Below are 20811 nucleotides of genomic sequence, written 5' to 3' on the forward strand. Positions count from 1 at the left end.
CAGGCTGCTCACTTGACAAAGACCTGCCGTCGCTGCTGGTGGTCGAAGAGGCCAAAACCATGGCTCGTGCCGAAGGCCACAAGCCGCCACTCAGAGTGCAAGGCCAAGGAGGTGACCACTGCCGGGGGCTGGCACTGCACCAGCACGAAGGGCTGGAAGCCGGGCTCGAAATGCACGGGCCCCGGGCGGGCACACAGGCGCTCGTGCCCCTTCCAGCGGTAGCCCTCCTGGTCCTGCAGCAGGTCGGCCTCCACCTGCTCCACAGCATGCTCCGCCTCCTCGTCATTCAGCTCCAGCACCAGCACCTGGGGGACACGGCAGGTGGGCTGAGTGACCCCCCCAGCACTAAGCAACAGCGGGACCTCAGGGACCCTGAGGGTGGACAGAAAAGGGCCCAGGACCCATGCCCAGTCCCGGGGCCCAAGGAGAGCCAGAAGGCGTCTGCCTAACCTTTGGCCCTTAATCCCGGTTTCTGGAGGAGAAACAATCATCCCACAAGCCCATGTCTAAGGGGACCAGGCAACCTCTATCCACGGGGAAAAGCCCAGAGCCACAGAAGCAGGTGACGGTCCTGGTGACACCACCTGTGGGCGCTCAGGAGACTGGCTCCTGTCCTTGCTGCCCCCCAATCCCTGGACACTGCCCAAAGTCACCTGACCACTCCTCCTAGCTGCCCCCCCCCCCAGCCCAGCCCAGCCAGCTACCTGCCCTGCCGTGCCTGCCACAGCCAGGTAGCCACTGTATTTGCAGAGGAAAATCTTCTGGATGCCCAGCCTGGGATCATCACTGTAGGGGTCGAAGGAGCCCACCTGACAACGGAGAGGAGGTCCACAGGTGGCCATAAGCACCAGACCCAGCCCGTCCTTGCCCTCCCTGGTTTCCAGGCTCCTGGCCTCACCTTGCGGAGTGGGGGCCACTCGTCCTCGCCCTGGGCATTGAGGTTGTCGCTGGGGTCTGTGTCGGTGAGGAACACCCGGACTGTGCTCAGTTTGTAAAGCAGTCGTAAGCAGACGCCGGACGCGTCCCAGAACCGCACCGTGCCATCCTCGTGCCTGTGGGCAGGGCCCACCTGCCAGTTATGAGGGAGGCTGGGCCGGGGGAGCCCAGGGAGGCCCCGGACTGGCACGCACCCCTCTGGGCTCCGCTCCCACCCTGCGTAGTCTCCTCGGCAGAAGGAGAGCGCCAGGAACGTCGCCTACCCCGTGAGCAGCAGGTCCCTCTGGGGAGGGGCTGGGGCCAGACTGGTGCCACCATCAATGGGCCACTCCTAAAGAATGAGACCAAGAAGTCCATGGGAGAGCTTGGCCCGAGGTGGGGCCGGGGCTGGTGGCGGACGTACCATGGTGGAGAAGTGTGTGTGCTGCTGGCTGCCCGCGGCGACGATGCGCTCCCACAGCTTCAAGGGGATGTTGGAGACGTGGTGGGAGCAGGTGATGGCGGAGCAGTGCAGGGAGGCCAGGTAGGGAGGCTGCACTGGCGGCCAACCAGCCGCCTGCAGGTCAATCACCACCAGCTCCTCCTCGGCCAGCACCACCAGGGCGTAGGGGTCGTCAAAGGCTGGGGGACAGGCGGAGTGTCAGGGGCTGCGGGAGCTGTGGGAAGCCGTCTGCCCCAGCCCATCCCTGCGGAGTCTGAAGCTCTAGGGCCGGACTCAGATAACGTGTATTTTAAAAACAAGCTCCAGGTCCAGCAACGTACGGAGAGAATTACACACCACAACCCAGCGGGACTTATCATGGGTGTGCAAGGCTGCCTCAACGTGTGAACACCCACGAACGGAACCCATCACAACCACAGGCTAAAGAAAAACACGTGATTATGTTGGTATATGCGGGAAAAGTATCTGACAGAACCGAACACCCATTTAGGATAAACTCTCAGTAAACTAGGAAGAGAACTTCCTTAACTTGGTCAAGATTATCTACGAAGAAGCTACAGCTTGCATAACTTAATGGTGAGAAATGGGAAGCTTTCCACTAAGGTCAAGAATAAGGCAGACGGCCCCTCTCTCTGCTTCTTTACAAGTCCTAGCTGATGCATAAGGCAAGACAGGGAAATAAAAGGTATACAGGTCAGAAAGGAAGAAATAATGCTGTCCTTATTCACAGATGACGTGATCATCTCTGCAGAAAACACTAATCAACCCTACTCCCAGCATCCTGTATCAGGTGCACGGAGGGAAGGAGCTGGGACAGGAGGAAAAGCAGCTTTGCAGTCTCCCTCCAAATGGCCCGCGGTGGTGAGGCTGGGAGAACAGGGCCCCGCATGTCCCCAGCAGGCCCAAGCCCCTCACCTGGAGGCCTTGGCCTCGTCAGGCCAAACTCATGTGGAGGGGAGGCCCGCCCTCCTGGAAACCTCCTGCCAGGCCTCCTCTCCAGGTTTCCACACCAGCCCTTTCTGGTCTTGCCTGTCACCAATTCATAAGGCTGACTCAGGGCTCTGCTGCCTTGGCTGGGCTCCGGGAGGCCGGCTCAGAGCCAGACCCACACTGTGCTCTGCCCCACCCTACAAATGGGAGGGCTTCACATGTCCAAGCCAGGACCTCCCTGCCTCAGCCAGTGGCAGTTCAACCCAAGAGCCCAAATCTGCCCTCTTCGGGCTAAGTCCCGTTAGAGCTGGGCGAGGGCAGAGAGAGCTCCCGGTGGGCGGGAGGTGCGGCCGGCAAGGACGAAGCCACAGGCAGGGAGGGGGAGGGAAAGGTACTGAGAGGGGTGTGGCAGGGCTGAGGGACTCAGGCAGTGGCCGGTTTGGGACAGGCGGCTGCATCCCCACACCTCCCCCGAGGCTAGGCTTCCACACCCACTCCTGAAGCCCACCTACCCGCCGCTGGGTCTGCTTCAGTGAGGACAGTGAAGTCGATGACACGGGAGGTGAAGTCGAAGGCTGTCTGCTGGCCATCGTGGACCACTGAGATGCAGTGGCGGTCCCCGTAGCTGGCCCGGGGCATGCCCCCCTGGAAGATGGTGAAGGGCAACCTGGCAGGTACAGAAGAGCCGTGGGCTGGGCTGGGGCTCTCAACACCAGCTCAGAGAGCCCCGGGCTGAGCTAGCAGCTTGGACTGTCCTGTGACCAAAGGAGCAGGACCTGGGAGGGAGGCCAGTCTGGAGGTAAGCACTCACTCAAGGTCTCCGGGAGGGGCGGGCTGGACCCCCATCACTTCCTGATTGCAATAACCCAGGAGACCTTGGGCGTGAGGTGGCAGCAGGCCCGCTGTGGCTCCCGAGCCTCTGGCCCCCCACCCGATCCAGCTGCTGCTTATAGGTTGGAGCTCCCTGTAGGTTTCTGTTTGAAGAAATAGGTCTCCTGCTACAACAGGGTTTGAAACCTGCTGATCTGAATCATCTCTCTAGGAGGGTGGAGGGAAGGGTCAAGAATGTTTGCTCGGGAATTAGCCATGAGAGGTATGAACAGCTTGCTCTTCCTTCGCTGGCATCTGAGACGTGATGTGGGACCCAAAGGCATCCCCTAGACGCTGCCTGCCGCAAGCAGAGGCCGGAGCAGCCCCTCAGGGAGGCTGCAGACTGGGACAAGGACAGAGCATGGATACCTACCCCTGCTTGGTGGTCAGCCAGAAGATTTTGGTAATAGCTTTGCAAGGAAAAGGACCTACAAGAAAAGGAACCAGCTTGCAGAAACTTTTTATAAAGAGTCTCAGTTTGAATTCTTTTTCTTTTCTTTTTTTTTTTTTAAGTAGGTCCCACACTGAAGCCCAACAGGGGGCTTGAACTCATAACCCTGAGATCAAGACCTGGGCTGAGATCAAGAGTTGGATGCTTAACTGGCTGAGCCACCCAGGTGCCCCAAAAAAGGAACCAGCTGGAACGGGGCCCTCCACTCCAGTGTCTGCAGGGCACAGGCCCTTCACGCCCACACCTGCACAGCAGACCTGTGCTCAGAAGTCCTGCTCTGAGCAGTCCCCTGAGAGAGCCATGACCGGTAGCAGAAAACCCACCACGTGGCTCTGGACAAAGCCTTCACTCCTCGGGGCCCTGGTTTTGCTGCTAGGAGGCGGGCACCTACACCCAGATCAGGGAAGGACAGACTGGGAACGGAGGGAGGACACTGCTTTGCCGGCAGGAAGGTTGTCCCACGTGACAGGGCAGGGCCGGGCCCCCACGTGACAGGTGGAGCACTGACCATAAGGCACGCAGTTGCGCAGGGGCTCCGGCTGCTGGGCGTCACTGGACATGGGCCACCGGCAGTAGCTGCCGTCGGAATGGCAGCTGACGATCAGGTGGCCATCCCGCTGCCAGGAGACGTTCTCTAGTTGCTTCAGAGGGGGAGAGGGAGAGCATGCAGGCCGGGATCAGGGTGCTGGTTCTCTCCCGCACCCCCAGGTCTCAGCACAGGGTGTGTGGGAGACGGGGGTCTGGGAGAGCCACGTGGCACCCGCCACTGTCCCCGGCACGGCCTACCTGGCTGCTGAGGAAATGGCAGAGCACGTGGCTGCCCCGCAGGTCCCAGACGACGATGAGGCCCCGGCTGTAGCCAATGAGGACCTGGCTGGGGTCGCGGGGGTGTTCCTGCAGAGCCTCCACCATCTCAAACACCCGCCGGTGGCGGGCCTCCTCGGGCAACCTGGCGGAGGGAATGTGGGGAGGTCAAGTCATCGCTGCCGCCGGCAGGCAGGGGCCGAGCACCCGGCACAGGCGCACACCGCGTGGATGTGCCAGCGGGGGAAGATCGCGGGGACACACCGCCAAGGGGGGGAGCCGTGCACGGAACAGGACAGTGACAAACAGAAGCCACGGGGCACTGCTACAAGGAAAGGCAAGGAAGTGACTTCCAGAAGAGTTGATGTGGTGGTTACCTCTGGGGAGGGAGGCGGTTGGGACTGGGAGGGGCACGTGGGGGCTCCAGGGAGGCCGGCAAAGTTCTAGTTCTTTGCCCCGGGGGGGATGCTCACTTTACAAGAGTCCACTAGACTGTCCATTCGTACTTAGTGCTCTTCTGCACAGAGGTGGTGTTCCATAATAAAAAAGTTTTAAAAACCCACTACACAAAACTCTCTATGTGAGTTGGCCTGGCCTTGAGCTTTGACCCCCTCCTCCTTTTCTGGGCCTGGAATGCTGATGTGAAGTCCGGGGGTGCTGCAGCCAACAGAGGACTAAGAGGTGGCAGGCACAGGCCCCAGAGCCAACACCACAGAACAGATGGAGGGTAGGACATGCAAACAGCCTGGACCCCAGGGCATTTCTAGGCACCCAACCAAGCCAGACCTCTTTTCATTTAGAATGAGGATTTAGATTGGTAGGAGGGGGTTCCCAGGGCACTCAGGCCCCGAACTAGGCTCCTACCAGCAGAGTGAGGGGGGCACTGGCGTGGCCCACAGACTGGGCGCCCAGGCCGAGAAGCAGCCATGCCGGCTGACCTGCAAACTGTCCTGCTCTGACCATGGCCGTGCTGCCCTGACTCTGCCCTGCTGATTAGGAAAGACAGAGGTGTGTGCTCAGAGGGACCCAGCCCCAAGCGGGAAGCCTCCCACCCCAGCCTGGACAGTGGGCCCTGAGGGACGTGGGTACCCTGGAAGCCTGGCTCTTTCAGGAACAGGGTCCCTCTCGCTCAAGCCAGAAGCAGCTCCCGTCCAAGGACCCTGGCCTCCTCTCTGTCCCGTGAAACTGCGGAACATTCCACCGCAGCTAATCCTTCACCTCTTCCTCCTCTGGGCCCCGGCACCCTCTCTCCACACCCAGACCCGATCTGACCCCCTCTCTGTTGCAGACATGACCGTCATGGGACAAAGCCTCCACCATGATCTGAAGAAGCCTGCAGGGTCATGGCTGTCCAGGATTTTGGCCACGGGGCCTGAATGCAAATGAAAACTCAGCACTCCAAAGCAGAAACATCCCCAGAAGTTGCCCCACCTGACGCGGTAAGTTCGGGCCCCACCTGCCCCACCGCGGAGCCCCTGGGGCTTTGAAATTCGTGGTAGCAGCGCGAACAACACTGCACTAAGAACTGGTGACAGTGCAAAGGCATTTGAGCCTCCCTTTCCTCATCTTTAAATGAAACGACAAGTTATCCCCAAGACCCATTGGAGAATGCCGTGACGCTAACACACTATGGGGTGAGAGTCTCCGTTCAGGGGACAGCTGGAGAGCTGAGAGTCTGTCCTCCCGTCCCTATAGACTTCCCAGGAGAGAAAGCAGAAGCCCCTGAGATGTTACGGGACAGAAGGGAGCAGCCCGTGGCCGGCTGCCGGGGACGGCATCCTCACGGCAAGGCGGCTGCAGGCTCACCGCTGGAGCACGGCGTCTGAGCTGATGGTCCGCTCCTCCAGCGTGCGGAAGGCCGGCAGCTGCACCACGAACACGTTCCCGCTCTCGGTGCCCAGGTAGAGGAGCTCGCGGGAGGAATGCGGCAGGACCACGGTGATCTGTGTGGCACTGGGGGCAGCCCTGAGGATGGGAACGGCTGCCTGTGAGCCAGCTGCGATCCTGGCGGGGGGGGGGGGGTCCCAGGGCCAGGATCCCCGGGCTCCTGGCTGCTCTCACCGCCCCCAGGAAAGGCCATGCCTAGGGAAAGCAGGCCTGTGAGGTCCTTTAATGGGGTCCAATGGTTGTCTCGGGCCAGTGTAAATATACTGATTACTTTCTGCCAGGACAGAAGACAGAGGGTGGAGGGCTTGGGCTTGGGCTAGGAGGCAGAAGCCTCCGGCGCAGACACTGTGTGGGGAGGGAGGCAGGCCGCAGCACCTGCTCCCCCAGAGCACCTGCAGGTAGGGATGCGTCGGCTCAAACAACTGCCAGACCCGCCAAGGGCACCACAGGACCTCCAAAAGGGTGATTCCGCCCTGGAGCTGGGTGTGCGGGTCAGGCTGGCTGGGAGAGGACCGGCACCAAGTCCTTACCCGGGGGGACCACGCAGCGTGAAACTCTCATCTTCCTGCAGCTCTGACACGCCGCCTTTGACCTTCAGGCTCCACAGGTGCAGGCTGTTGTCGTCCAGCAGGGTGACCAGCTGGCACTAGGGGAAGAACAGCACAGGGACAGGAGCGTGCTGTCTCAGCCACTGTTCACCGTGGCCTCTCACCCCGGGATGGCCCACCCCGCGCCGGCTGATTCAGAGCCCCGGAACGAAAAGACCCCTGGTTACTCTTAGGGTGACCCATGAACCTGAAGCTGGGGGAAGGGAGGTGGTCCCCGGCCCTCCTCTCAGACCCAAACCCAGGGCCACCAAACGCCTGCCTCTGTACACCCCTTCTGGGTGACGTGAGACTAAGGAGGTGTGGCAGGCCCCTTACCTGGCCAGGTAGGAAGTGGATCTGTACCACAGCATTGTTCTCCCGGTGCAGCCCCATGAACTCCACCCCCGGGGCACCATAGCTACGCGCCAGGCTCAGGAAAAGCTCCGGAAGGCAGGACACCCCCCCTCCCGCTCAAGGGCCAGGACTTCTGGGCCCATGTGGCAAGGAATATAAATACCTCAGCCACAGAGATGGGCTCACCCGCCTCCCAGATGGGGCCTGGGGGTGGGAGGAGGCAGCAGTGGCCCTGGCCTGAGGGCCCGTGGCCCGTGGTGATGGGACCCCAAGGGAGAGCCAGCTCCAACCAGGGAGAGATTTTCCAGCCAGGCATGAGGGTGTCGCCTTACCCTGGCAACCGCTGAACTGCTTGCTACACCCTCCCTGTCCCCGCCACCTGAGCTGCAACAGATCCATCAGCTACCACAAGGTGGCACCTGAGAAGAGACAGGGCCCTCCCCGGCTCCCCCCGCCCCGCCCAGCAGCTATGGCCTTGAGTCTCCGCACCAGGGATTGGTAACCAGGATATGGCTGTGGCCCGGCAATGATTAACCAGCTGAGAGAGGGCTCCTCTACACCACCTCCAGCCTAGCCCAGCCCACTGGAGGCACCCCGCCCCCCTGCCTCCCTTGCTCACGCTGCAGCAGAGGGACAAGAGGGAGGCACGGCTTCCCCTGAGGAGGGTCTAGCCGGGCTCTCTACGGGTGGTCCCCCCATCTCCCAATGCCCTCAGGAGCCACTCTGGCTCACTCTAAGGACTCGGGTGGGATTTGGGGCTGGGGGAGCTCCCAGACTTGTAGTCCAGGCCAGCCAGAGGACCCAAGCCGTGATCTCCATCCGGGAACCCACCGGCTTGCCTCTGAAATACCCAGAACCAGTGCTTTGGATAGAGGAGGACCCTACTGGACCATGTCCAGCCTCAGGCCAGGGAAGCGCTGTCAGTACCAACCAGGAGTCCATCCTCTCTCGTGTGCCTGTGCATACGCAGGGGTGTGCACGGTGGGCAGAGTCTGGAAGCTTTAGCACTGCTCCTCTCGCCCGACGCCACCCTGGTTTCGACAGCACCCTGGGACCAGTCTACTAACTGGGAGAAAGCGGAAAAAAAAAAAACCCCAAAAAACCCAACCTGCCTCCACTTACTGCATCCAGGGCTGACTCCCAAGAGGGTATGTGGACTATCCCACGAACAGGAGGGGTCATCTACAACTTGCTTTAGTTTGAATCCCATCAAGGCCAGGGTCCCCCAGGTGGGAGCTGGGGGAACGGAAAGGATACAGCTTGACGGCTCCGGAGCGGGTGCCGATGGCCAGGATGCGCAGAGACAGGCTGTAGCCAAGGGCGCTGGGCTGGTGTGGGAAGCCATGCTCCACCGTCTGCAACGAGAACCATGTCGGCGTGGACCTGCAGACATGTCCCCTCTGCCCCCCACGGCTGGGGAGCCGGTGCCGGACAGAGGACAGCACAGAGCCACCCCCAGCAGGAAGGAGCAAGTCAGTCACTTTCAGGTTCCTACCCAGACACCCGAGTGCAGAGCCAATCCCAGACCCACTTCTGACCCAGTCCTTGGCCCTGTGGCCATCCGTGGGAGCACATTCTCCCCTGACACCACATTGGCCACTTGATGGTCTCCAGGAACTCTGACTTGGTTCCTCCACCACCCACACTATGGGTGACCGACCCAGACCTCCTGCGGGGGTACGGGGGCAAGGGAAACTTTTGGGGGGGGGGTTGGCACAGTGGAGGACCAGATGGCTCAGGAAGCCTGGCTGTACTGCAGCTCTGGGCCAGTCCCTGCGGGGGGACGGAACCCACAGCAACCCTTCCTGGTTCTGGGCCGGCCGAGGCTCCTCCAGCCCTGAACATCTGTACCTGTTACCGTGAGTTCTCCACTATCTTTCCAGAGAAGCTTCTAGAGTTTTGTTGCAGACACACGCTTTTGCTCATTTCTTACTATAGAAGTAATACACATTGCAGACAACTTGGAACATAGGAAGGAGTTTGAAAAACAAAACAAAAATCACCCGTACTCCCACAACCGGAAGTGACCCTGGCTAGCGTCTTGGTGTCTGTGAGTCTTTCTTGTGTTGTGACCGTACATTTGTGTGTCTACAGTTAACAGAGAGCTGACTGGGGTCGTGCCCCACGGCTATGTGCACACATGCAGAGCTGCGTAGCCTGTTTGCCCACCTGCAGCCAGACCAAGTTGTCCAAAGCACTGAAGTGACTTTTAAATTGCTAAGGAGGGGCGTCTGGGGGGCTCAGTCTGTTAAGATTCCGACCCTTAATTTTGGCTCAGGCCTTGATCTCAGGATCCTGAGATCGAGCCCTGCGTCGGCCTCTGCACTCGGTGGGGAGTCTGCTTGGGATTCTCTCTCCCTCCCTCTCCCTCTGTCCCACCCACACCCCCTGCACATGCACGCTCTCCCTCTCAAATAAACAAATACATCTTAAAAAAAAATAAACAGCTAAGGAATGTTCCCTGTGTCAAGGCGCCTGAACTCGCCAGGCTTTTGTTGGTGAACATTTTCTGTTTCTAGAGGGTTTACAATTGCCAATTGCACTGATGACCTTCCTTGGACTCCGATCTCAGCCTACAACTCAGTGTTTCCTCGGATAGCTCTCCCAGCAGTGGAACTGCGGGCTTCAAAGGTACGGATGCACATACTACAGACTTGGATTGACAGACCATCTTCAGGAACGCTTCGGTTGTTTCTTACTCAGCACTCCCCGCCCCCCCCCCCACCTGCCTCCCCAGGGGGTACAGAACCTGTAGAGCGGGATCAGAGCAGGGGAAAGGACGCCAGCCAGATGCTTTACTTTTTTTTTTAAAGCAATGGAGGCTCTGCCCTGCAGGAAGAAGGCCGTACCAATGAGGCGGCTCTCCTAATGGCCCAGGGTTCTCCTTTGGGCTTCCCCTGGCTGTCCCATCAGGCCCAAAGGAGCAGAGAGAAGTCCTGGTGACAGTGGGCACGACAGTTTAGCAAACCCGACTGCTGGCTGCTGGCTTGTTCTGTCCAGTCTAGCGGCTCATGCAAGGAGGCCCTGAGGTGGGGTCAGCCAGGGAGGAGAGCTCCGAAGAGTGCTATTCTGGAGACACAGAGCTGTAAGCCCTTGCCCCCCCGCCCCAATCTGGCTCTTTGCCAGAAACTAGCCTGCCCTACAAATGGCTGTACCTGGAAGGGACAGACTGGAGAGCAGAAGTGACCCAGCAGGAGCCCCCCTGGCCAGCCCAGGTCCCTGTTCAGCTATGTGAAAAATGCAGTGCCTGGAAAAGCCTTGGGGAGATAGCACAGTGTCTGGAATGTAAACATTTCCCAGGAAAAGGAGGGCAGGGCACGTGATGGTGTGTGTGGGGACCAGCTCCCCCAGGGCCGCCGGGTAGGCCTTAGCCAGCTTCAGGTTGCTGGGGCCTCAGCAAGTCGGCAGCCAGGGTCCGAGAAAAGGTTCCTGGGATGGTGGCGTTTTTCTCTCACCCCAGTCAGCAGCAGCGCGGGGCCAAAGCCTCTGGAATTTGGAGTCCAGGGAAAATGTCCTACAGGAAGGAGCCCTGTGCCCAGGAGGAGACCCATGCCCTGGGCTGCCCTGTGCGACAGCTGGAGTCAGGCAGACCACGCTGTGAATCTCCCTTTTCAGCTACAAACCTTCCAACTCTAACTACAGATGACATAGCTCCAAAGAAAATTTTATGTCTGAATTGAAATATGCTGTAAGTGTAAAATACACTCGGCATTTCAAAGATTATGTATTTAAAAAAAAAAAAAAAAGAGGGGGGCACCTGGGTGGCTCAGATGGTTAAGCATCTGACCTCGCCTTGGGTTGTGATCTCCAGGTCCTGGGATGAGCCCCACGGTGGGCTCCCGGCTCAGCAGGGAGTCTGCTTCTCCATCTCCCTCTGCCTCTCCCCCTGGTTGTACGTGGGCTCTCTCTCTCTAATGAATAAATAAGATCTTAAAAAACAACAACAAAAAAAACCACTAGAAAAACCCTCATTAATTTCTACTGACTACATGTTGAAACAGTAATATTTTGGATATACTGGGTTAAACAAAATATATTATCAAAGTTAATTTCACTCATTTAAAAAAACGTAATGCAGCTGCTAGAATATTTTAAGTTACACATGTAGCTCGTGTTGTAGCCCTGCTGGACCGAGGTGCGACCTAGACAACTCTGCCTCCAGATGCTGGCGAGAAAGTCAAGCCAAGAGTAAACAGCGCGCAGCTTTCTCTTTCTGCCAGGCTCTCAGGCCAGGCGCTATCTACCAACTCCCCAGCAGGGAGGTCTCCTAACATCCCAGCCAAGTCACTCCTATTACAGGTTGGCCTCTTTTCCCTGCTCTGAAGGGAGACAAAGGTTGGGCCCGTCCTTCAATCTCTTGTACTTACTCGTTATTTCCATTCAGGGTCCTGGGGACACTGCTACCACCCCTGACTCTCATCTCTACTTTCTTTTCCATAGGCTGGTTTAGAAAGAATGTGGGCTGAGCCAGGCCCACTAGGCTTTGAATCCCCCCTCTGCCACTTAAAATGCCTTGGGACTTGGGTGAATTCCTCTGTCTCTCTGAGCATCATTTCACATCTGATCAACGGGATGTTACCAATGACCACATTGAGCAGGGCCGCCCGCAGCTTAAATGCGAACCTCTAGACCACCTGACGGTGGCTGGAAGGCTCAGCTCACCCCCCCCCCCCCCCCCGCAGCACACAGGCCTTGTCCCACATAGCCTGCCTGCCTTCTAAAGTTCTCCATCATTCCCTTGTATTCTCCAGGCATCTTCGCCAGGGGGCCATGGCTCCCTCAAGAACACAATGAGGGAAGGAAATGTCATGGTGCCCTTACCTGGCCAGGGGCCAAGAGAGTGGGTTCAAATGGAATTAGTGTGGTGGTGACAGGGGATTCCCCAGGTCTGGGGAGGGGTGGGGAGGAGAGGTGGACATGCAAATCAGGCCCACAAATCCCCACATGAGGCAATTATGATCCAATAGGAGGCTGCAAACCTGCCTGCAGGCTGAGGGAAGAGGTGTGGGGCCCCAGGCCAGTTATGAGAGGCCCGGGGGTCCTGTTGGGAATAGGGAAGGAAGGGATTTGGATTTGGGAAGAGGACAAAGGTCAACTAGGGAGGAGCTAGAAACCTGGAGCAGCCTGGGGAAGCGGGAAGGTTCTGCAAGGCACCTCTGGCCTGTGCTCCAGCTGTTCTTCCAAGCTCAGGTGTCCTCCCTGTTCCTTGGTCTTCCATTCCCACATTCTAACAGCCTTTCAAGACTCAGCCCCCCACACAGGGCACAAGAAATGGGCTCAGCCCCCAGGGTGCCCTGCTGTGGGACTTCCAAGGCACATAGCAGCCCCGAATCATCCCTCCATCCAGGACGGGGTGGGGTAGGGGCTCAGCCTAGAACAGCAGAGCTCCGGCTCAGAGTCAAGCTAGGAGATGGCCCAATGCCTGACCACCACTGGGGCGGCCTCCCCTACATCCTGAGCTCAGCATCCAGCCTACCTGGCCCTGCCCCCACCCCGGCTACCTGGCTCAGGTGACCTCTGCCAAGGGAGGAGAGAACAATGAACTCTTTTGACAGGAACTGGGAAAGGAGAGATTTGCAGGAGCCGCCAAACTGCAACATTAGCCTGGTGCGGGAAAGAAAGCCCTGTCTGTCTCATGCTGGCTCCAGGACCCCATTTCAGGTTCTCGGAAGGGAGAGAGCAAAGGTTGTTGGTCAGAGACAGTGAGGGCCCTTCATCTTGCCCTCAGTGAGGGAGGACGCCGGCCAAGATCCAGGGCTGACAAGTCCTTAGCCCTTGTTGGGGGGCTGGAAGGAGGGCTGCCTGGGGCCGGAGGGGGCACGCCCAGCTGCTGGGCTGGGTGGCACTGCCCTATAGTGGGTGTGGTCAGCTCAGATTCCTTGTGGTGGCAGCAACCTGGCCCTCCCTGTGTGGCTGTCACCTGACACCAGGGGACCCGCCACAAAAAAGCCAAGACAAAACAACCTGGTCCTGGACAGGGGTGGCCAGTCAGGAACACACTGTTTGTTCGGGGCCTGGGGATGGGGGGAGCGTGGGCGGCTGGGCAGGAAGGACCCAGAGCCTTTATCAACTGGCTGGTTTCACCAGGGGAGGGAGTGGCCGCAAGGGATTTCCAAGGAAGGAGTTTTACTGTGGCATGAGCTTCTGTCCCCTTGAAATCACTTCCTCTCCACTGAGATGCCCAGTGGGTTCCACAGTCCCCTCATCTGATCCTCAATGGCTCAGAAGACTACTTCACAGGCAGAGAAACTGAGGCTCGGGAGATGAGGTCACCACCCTCAGAGCACAGCCGGTGGGAGATGGGGCTGGGAGCCCCTGCTCCGGCCAGCACCACCATCCGCCATATGCTCAAGCTGTGTAAGCCCTGGAGGCCTCAGTTTTCTCACCTGCAGAATGGGAACGCCACCTGGCTGTGAGGCACCAACTGTGTGCCTGGTGCCAGTCAAAGCAATTTAACTGCTTAGCATACCAAGCTGAACATGGCGACCATGAGGATACCCGCGTCACGGATGAGAAAACTGAGGAGTGGAGAGGTTCGGTAACGTGTCTGCAGTCAGTGAGAACGCGCACAGCGGGCATCTGGCCCCAGCGTCCCTGCCCCTGACCATAGCACTACCTGGCCCTTTGCTGTCTGGCGGAGGGTTCAGAGAATCAATCTGTCTACGGACGCCGCTCCTTCCCAGGGACCAGTGGTCCGGTGTGGACACTACTCGCTTCACCGGCTGTGGGCACCCATCAGAGGGCTGACCTTCACCTACGTGTGAATGACACCTGCTCGGACAGGCCACCTGTGGCTCCAGCGCCGTATCTCCCACTGTCCGTGAAGACCCCAGGGTTCCAAGCCACCCCACACTCAAACACAGCTGTGCTCTGAGGCCCCCAGCCCCACACTGCCTTTCCGCTTAGACCTTAACTCACGTAGTCCTCACGCCAAATCTCTGGGGTCGCTTCTATAGCATCTTTTTTTTTTCTTTTTTTTAAAGATTTTATTTATTTATTTGTCAGAGAGAGAGAGCGAGAGCGCACAAGCAGGGGGAGCAGCAGGCAGAGGGAGAAGCAGGCTCCCGCCGAGCAAAGAGGCCGATGCAGGACTGGATCCCAGGAACCTGGGATCATGACTTGAGCCAAAGGCAGATGCTTCACCGACTGAGCCACCCAGGCGCCCCAGCTTCTATCACCTTGTGGAGATGTGTGACTTGCCCGACCGAGGTCACCCAGCTGGTGAACCCCGGCAGTCAGTTCTGGGGTTGGCACCACTAACCAACCCCTGGGCTGAACGGCCTCTCCATCAATGGAGATCATCGTTGCTGCTCTTCTGTCCGAATCAAACGCATCGCTTTCCCTTTCACCTGCTCCTCACCTCTCCTGGGCTTCCCCCTCCCAGGGCTTGGCACCATTAGTGTCCAGGATGGAGCCCCCCCAGTCGTGCTGGACACCCACCTCCCTTCCCTGCCTCCCTCACTCCTCCATCCCCACCTAGCACCAGCCCTCATGCCCTAAATAGTTCTCTGAGCCAGTGGTCTTCGGCCAGGGGCCGCTGGGCAGCGTCTGGGGATATTTCTGGTTGTACATCTTGGGGGGCTGGGCCAGGTATGCTGCTAAACACCCCCACCATATGGCCAGCCCCAAACATCAACAGTGAGAAGGCTGAGAAACCCTGTTCTACTCATGCCCTGCACCCCACCCCACTGCCTGGGCCTCATCCAATCACTGCAATGCACCCCTTAAAAATTTTTAAAAAAGGTCTTTCCCAAACTGTAACTGGGATCCCTTTCTCCGTTGCTGAAAACCCCCCACAGCTATGGTGGGTCAGGCCCCAGACTCCCAGGTTCCAGGTTCCCTCGAGCTGACCCCAGGGAAGCCTGGGGCGTGGGAGGGGCTGGCATGGGTGGGACCACCCAGGTTTCTAAATATTCCAGGATCTGGCCTCATTCCCCAATCCCAACCCTTCAGGCTCCACATTCACTCAGAGTCCAGATGGGACCAAACCAGCCCCCCTCTCTTCCCCCCTCCCCTTCCTCCTTTCTACTCCCAGGAAGTGGCATTTCAGACCATCAGCCCCCTCCCTCCTTCAAGACTATAAAAGTCCTGGAGGGCAAAGATCTTATCAAGAGATCCCACAGTCCCAGCCCCGGGTTGTCTTTCAGCAGGTGCTCAATGCAGGTTTCTGGCAAATGAATGGAAGGAGGAAGGAATCCCAGGAGCCTCCCCTCCTCCTCTCTCCAGCCAGGCCTGGGGGTGGGGCAGCCAAGTTTTGGGGCCACCAGCTGTGGGGCATGGAGGGGGCGTGGAGGGGTGATTCCTCTGCCCCAGCCCCACCCCAGCCCCACCCCGCTGCACAGCTGGAACTTGGGGCAGGGGTTCCTCCCTCTGCTGAGCCTGTCTATCCGGTTTCTACTAGAATTGGCCACCTTTTTGGGGTGTGAGATCTCTCGGTGTCATCAGGGGCTATGGAGGCACATGGGGGTCACCCCAGCCCCCAGGTGGGTGCTGAGGTTCTGAGACCGGCACCCATGGGTTACTCCCTGGGAACCAAGGGTGGCAGGCACCCAGGGGCCCCGAGATCTCCTATTCCCAACACCCGCACCCCATTTCCTGAGGTCCAAAATTCCTGCCCGCAGATTCCTTCTGCCAGCGGGAGGAGGTGTTCATTCAGGGAAGCCCTTGTCCCACAGGCGAGTGGCCTCAGCAAAGCTCATCACCACACCTGCCACAGGTCAAGAAAATCAGAGGAAATAGGCAGGGCACCTCCACCCACCTCCAACAAGCCCCTGGGGGCTCTCTCTCTCCCTGGGAGGCAGCCCCTGAGAACAGCAGCTAGTGCTCCTGGACCACAAATTATGGAAGCCCACGTTACAAGGGTAACAAGCCTATGCTGTGCAGGACAGGCACAGGGGCCGCCATCTTCTACATGGCCAAGCGGCAGTGGGAGCCCTATCCATCAGCACGTCCTGCAGGGGTCCCTGGGCCCCCGAGGAGCAGAGCACCCGGGTGTTCCGCTTCCTACAGTCCACCTCCCAGGGCAGAGGGAAGCTCGGGCATGCAGGCCACAGGCCGAGATCAAAGCAGACGTAAGAGAGGCTAATTACCCCGAAACGGCGGCAGATTGCTAGGTGGCTGCAGAGCTAATTACGTGCGCGTTGTGCTGCTCCTGTTCACAGGCCAGCTCTGGCCTTCTCAGGGACCGGCCACCGTGGGGAGCTTCCGGGACCGCCCTGTGGTCTCGGGTGAAGGCCGCTCCAGCTTCGGGGGCCTTAGGAGCAGGTCTGGGGTTGGGGTAGCAAATGCCAGCCCTGGCACACTGTCTCGGATGCCTCTCCCCACGCACCCCCTCCTAGCGCCTGCCTCAAGGGTGCCACAGAAATCACTGGGTTCTGCCTGAGGGAGAGCTGTGTTTTCCTGTGGCGGCCATGTGAAAAGAGGACAGCCATGGGCTGTGGCCACTGCCCCAGGGACCGGGCATCACGGGAACACTGCTACACCTGGCAGGGTTCCGCGTCCTTTCATCTCTCCTGTCCCTGAGCCTCCTCCACAGCCCTGTGAGGAGGTAGGCTGTTTTAGCCTTATTTTACAGGTGGGGAAACTGAGGCTGGAAGAGGCAGAGTGATCTGCTGAGGTCACACAGCCAGTGAGACTCGGGACAGGGAGTCTCGAAGCCTGGGGATCCCACTGCCCTTTCCCAGGAAAGCCCACCAACCAGACCCCATTTCCAAAGTCAGATGCCCGTGAGGCACTGCCGGCAGCACCCAGGAAGTCCCTCCATCCAGGTGAAGGCCACCTGAGTGCCCCAGCCCATGGAGGGCGGACAACACGGGGCTTCCCCTTACCTTGTTAAACTGGAAAAGGTCCCGCTTGAGTCTCTCCCGTGCAGGGTCATGTCCTGACCTCAGGAACCGCCTCATCGTGCTTAGTGCGCAGCCCCCTAGAGAGAGAAGAGCAGCCGTTGACCAACAGTGAGAGGCAGCCCTGCAGCCCTGGCCCCAGCACTCACGCTGGCTCCCAGGCGCCGAGGGCTTGGCCCAGCCCCGCGACTCTCCCCAAGCCCAGCAGCAGCCGGCCCTGGCCCTCGGTGGCTTCGCCGTCCACCCTCCTGTGCGCCCTCGCTCCACCTGCGAAGGACAGTCGAGGAACCTCAGGGACATCTGTACCTGGAGGTCTGGGGCTGGCTGCTGCTCCAACGCTTGTCCCGGGCCACTGGGGCCTTGTAAAGCCCGCGGGAGAAGCGGGGGGGGGGGGGAGCCATTTCGCCCCGCTTTATAGGAACGAAGGCCCTGAGGTTAATGAGCTTAATTGTTAATCTGTTTTCTGAAAACCATAAAACCCCAGCTAAACAGAAAGGGAAACTTCGCAGGCCTCTCTCTCCAGAGCCCAGCTGGGAGGTAGGAATACAGAGTTTGTCCACCTGGCAGAGGTCTCTGGGGTCAGCACCCCCGGGCACACTCTTCCTGCTGACTGCGGGGAAGGCTCTCCCACAACCGTTGGGAGCCTGAGCGGGTGAGCAGCAGGGTGCACGGTCGGAGGGCGCTGTGGCCCATGCCACCCCATGCCCGGGACCCACGGTGGAACTGGGTCCACCCCACAAGGCTGCTGGGCCTTCTGGAGCTGCAGCTCTAGCCCCGGGCTTCCTGGCTGGCCTCCCGCCCCCACCTCTGGCTATCCCAGTCCCAGCTCCCCTGGGCTCTGATGGGTGTGCTGGACGGAGAGACTCCCTTTCCCATGGGCCTCAGTGGAGCCTTATCAGGAGAAGAAATCTGCTCCCAATAAAGAAACCAGCTCAAGGCCCAAAACCCATCCGCCCAAACCATCTGAATGTAGAATAGTTCTCCCAATCCAGGGGGAACTATTTCTGGATCATCCTTGGGGGAAGGGAGAAGGATCATCTTCACTTCAGTTTCCGGCTTGCAGCAGCACGGCCTCCCACTGACCATAGGACACCAAGGCCTGTCCTCAGGAACACAGGGGCTCAGGCCTGGACGCACCCGACAAAGAGACTTAACAGACCCGTCCGGGCCCTGGAGGAGCTTATGCGGGGCTAGGACGGAGTGCCCTGCCAGGGAGGCATCAGGCTGGGGTGAGGGTTTGGGGGAGCACCTGGCCAGGACACGGTGGATGTCCTAGGGGAGAGGAAGGTATCTGAGACCTGGAAGATGCCCTTTAGTTTCCGGCTTCTTGTGACGTGACAAAAATTAACCACCGGGCCAGGACTTTGTGTATGAAAGGACCCTGTATGGTCCAAGACTGGGGGTTCCCTCTAAGGCATGTGGATGGCAGAGGGGCACCATGGTGGTGGTCTCTGATGACCAACCATGGGCTGGCCATGCTGGGGTCACCCCACTTGGCAGAGACACACATTGGGGGCAATCCAAACACAACCCCAGCTGGGAACAGGTGGATACCAACGCCACAGGGTGACATCACCTTCTGGGGGCACTGTAAAGACCCCCACTTGCAGGAGGGGGTGGGGCGGATGTGAGAGATTTGTGCCTTTCCCTTCTGGGGGAGCCAGAGCAGAACGGGGAGCCCCACTTCCCTCCGGAACGGCAGGTAGTCAGGAAACTCCCAGGCACCCAGCTGACCTGGGGTCCCGAAGTGGGTCAGGGATGAAACACAGGGCAGTCTTGGAGGCTCTGGGGACTGGGAGTGAAAACACCCCTGGGCCTGCAACAGTGACCTGGGGCTCCCGGACAAACAGCTGAGCCACGGCCTCGCATTCCAGCTGTGGGGGAGGGCGGCACAGGCCCAAGCTCATAAATCGGCAGCTCCGCTCCAGGCTCTGGGGGTGTCCACTCTCCCTTCCTGGGCTGAGGTCACTGGGTCAGAAGCCAGAGGAAGCTGGGAGTGGTGCCTTGGAGGAGAGGGGCCTGCAGACTTCAGGGAGACGGGGATCTGGGCTCTGCCCTGAAGAACCCACACAGGCTCGAGGGTGACCCAGCACAGCCCCAGGAGCAGGAGATGCAGGTGGGAGGGAGGCAGCTGGGAGGTGGAGCGTGGTGGGAGATGGGAGGCACTCCATGCACCCAAATGCCCCTCAGAGCATCTGCTGCGTACCAGGCACTGTACCAGACCCGTACGTGTTATTTTTACTACTTTTTAAACATTTTTCTCGAGTAATCCCTGCTCACTGTAAAAGAAAAGAAAACAATCCCGAGGAGAAAATCCTCCAATCCTCCCTAAATCCCACTACTCAGGAGTGGGCACAGTGGCATGTGGGGACACGTCCTGACCCCTCCCTCCTTCGCACTTCTGTACAAGGTACACCTAAACCCTGTCCCGGATGTTTGTTCGCCCTCCACCAGCCTCCCTGGAAGTTCGTGGAAGATCTCCACTTGGCAGACAAGGAAATGAAGACCACAGAGGCCGGGTAACTTGTCCAAGGTCACCGAGGAGAAACCAGCAGAACTTGGATTTGCCCCCAGCTCTGATGAACTCCAAATCTAAGGACTCTGGAAGGCAGGGAGGGTGGCGAGGATAGGACAGAGGGGGCCTAATTACAGCCCTGAAAGTGAAAGGCATGGGCGCACGCAGGCCTTCAGTTCAGAGCCAACCAAGCAGTTTGGGGCCTGGGGCCTGGTCACTGCTGGTGTGGGGCTGCTAAGGGGCCACCTACTCCACAGGGGCCTGGCACCTCACGGGCACGGGGTGGTGGAGCCAGGACCAACACAGGTAGCCACGGCATCTCTTCCTCACTCCCGCCAACCCCTCACTGTTGCTCCCAATACAGAAATAACTGCCCAGGTCAAGGCGTCTAAAGTGCCACCCGTTCTTGAAGGGGAACAGGTCTGGGACTGGCTAGACTCACCTCCAGGCAAACCCTCAGCTCCAAGGACCCCAGCTAAGTGTGTTCTCCAGCGAGAAGCTCCAGAAACCCAGACCTGGAGCTCCCTGGTATGGGACAGATCCTACCTCCTCAGCCCACTCCCGGGGGTGGGAAATGGGGCGTGGGGGTTGTAAGGGAGAGAGCCAGGGCTTGGGACCAACAGCCAGGGCTCAACTACCACAGCTCAGCTCCTCCAAGCCTGGGTGGCCTCCCACGGTAGCTGCTCGAGGCCCAGCGAGCTCGTCCGTAAACGGGGATGCACCTGTCTGCTGGCAGGAGGGGGAGCCACGCCAGGTGCCTAGCACGGAGCACGCACTGTCCTAGCACTGGGGACACAACAGTGGAGAAAGACAGACAGGACGCTTTATTTCACCAAGTTGATGTCTATGCAGGGGACTGTGTGATGAGTCACAAGTACACAAATCAGTCAGTAGGATGGTTTCAGATAGAGAGAAGGGCCAACAAGGAAAGGGGCCAAGACAGAGCGACAGGCTGTGGCTGGAAGGACTCTGAACATTCCGGCTCTGGGTCTATGGGTTTGCTGTTCCTTTCATGGGATGCTTTTCTTCCAGATACCCACCCGCTCTCTCTCTCACCTCTACTCAAATGTTCCTTTTCAGACCTTCTCTTTCCTGCTTCCCGGCTTTGTTGTGCTCCTTAGCGCTAGTCACAGTGCGTAACAGTCGCCTTGCTAATCTCGTTTATTACCCGTGCAAGCCTCCCCAAGGATGAG

The 20811-nt window shown here is 59.1% G+C and overlaps 1 protein-coding gene across 3 annotated transcripts in view; it reads right to left on the reverse strand.

Moving 5' to 3' along the window:
• Positions 1-20811, reverse strand: part of LLGL2 (LLGL scribble cell polarity complex component 2) — a 35493-nt gene that overhangs the window by 7051 nt on the left and 7631 nt on the right. For all 3 annotated transcript variants that reach the window (XM_045814489.2, XM_045814490.2, XM_045814488.2), the window contains exons 2-15: positions 17089-17183; positions 8519-8616; positions 7244-7325; positions 6851-6966; positions 6240-6398; positions 4416-4578; positions 4138-4270; positions 3552-3606; positions 2821-2975; positions 1340-1557; positions 1200-1267; positions 899-1052; positions 705-809; positions 13-305 (exon numbers count right to left, since the gene is read on the reverse strand). In XM_045814489.2, the coding sequence (XP_045670445.1) occupies positions 13-305; positions 705-809; positions 899-1052; positions 1200-1267; positions 1340-1557; positions 2821-2975; positions 3552-3606; positions 4138-4270; positions 4416-4578; positions 6240-6398; positions 6851-6966; positions 7244-7325; positions 8519-8616; positions 17089-17163 (1874 nt within the window). In that variant the 5' untranslated portion in view covers positions 17164-17183. The remainder of the gene's footprint in view (positions 1-12; positions 306-704; positions 810-898; positions 1053-1199; positions 1268-1339; positions 1558-2820; positions 2976-3551; positions 3607-4137; positions 4271-4415; positions 4579-6239; positions 6399-6850; positions 6967-7243; positions 7326-8518; positions 8617-17088; positions 17184-20811) is intronic.

Source organism: Ursus americanus, chromosome 23, assembly GCF_024610735.1.
Source record: "Ursus americanus isolate L20-20 chromosome 23, mUrsAme1.1.p, whole genome shotgun sequence".
Lineage (NCBI taxonomy): Eukaryota > Metazoa > Chordata > Mammalia > Carnivora > Ursidae > Ursus > Ursus americanus.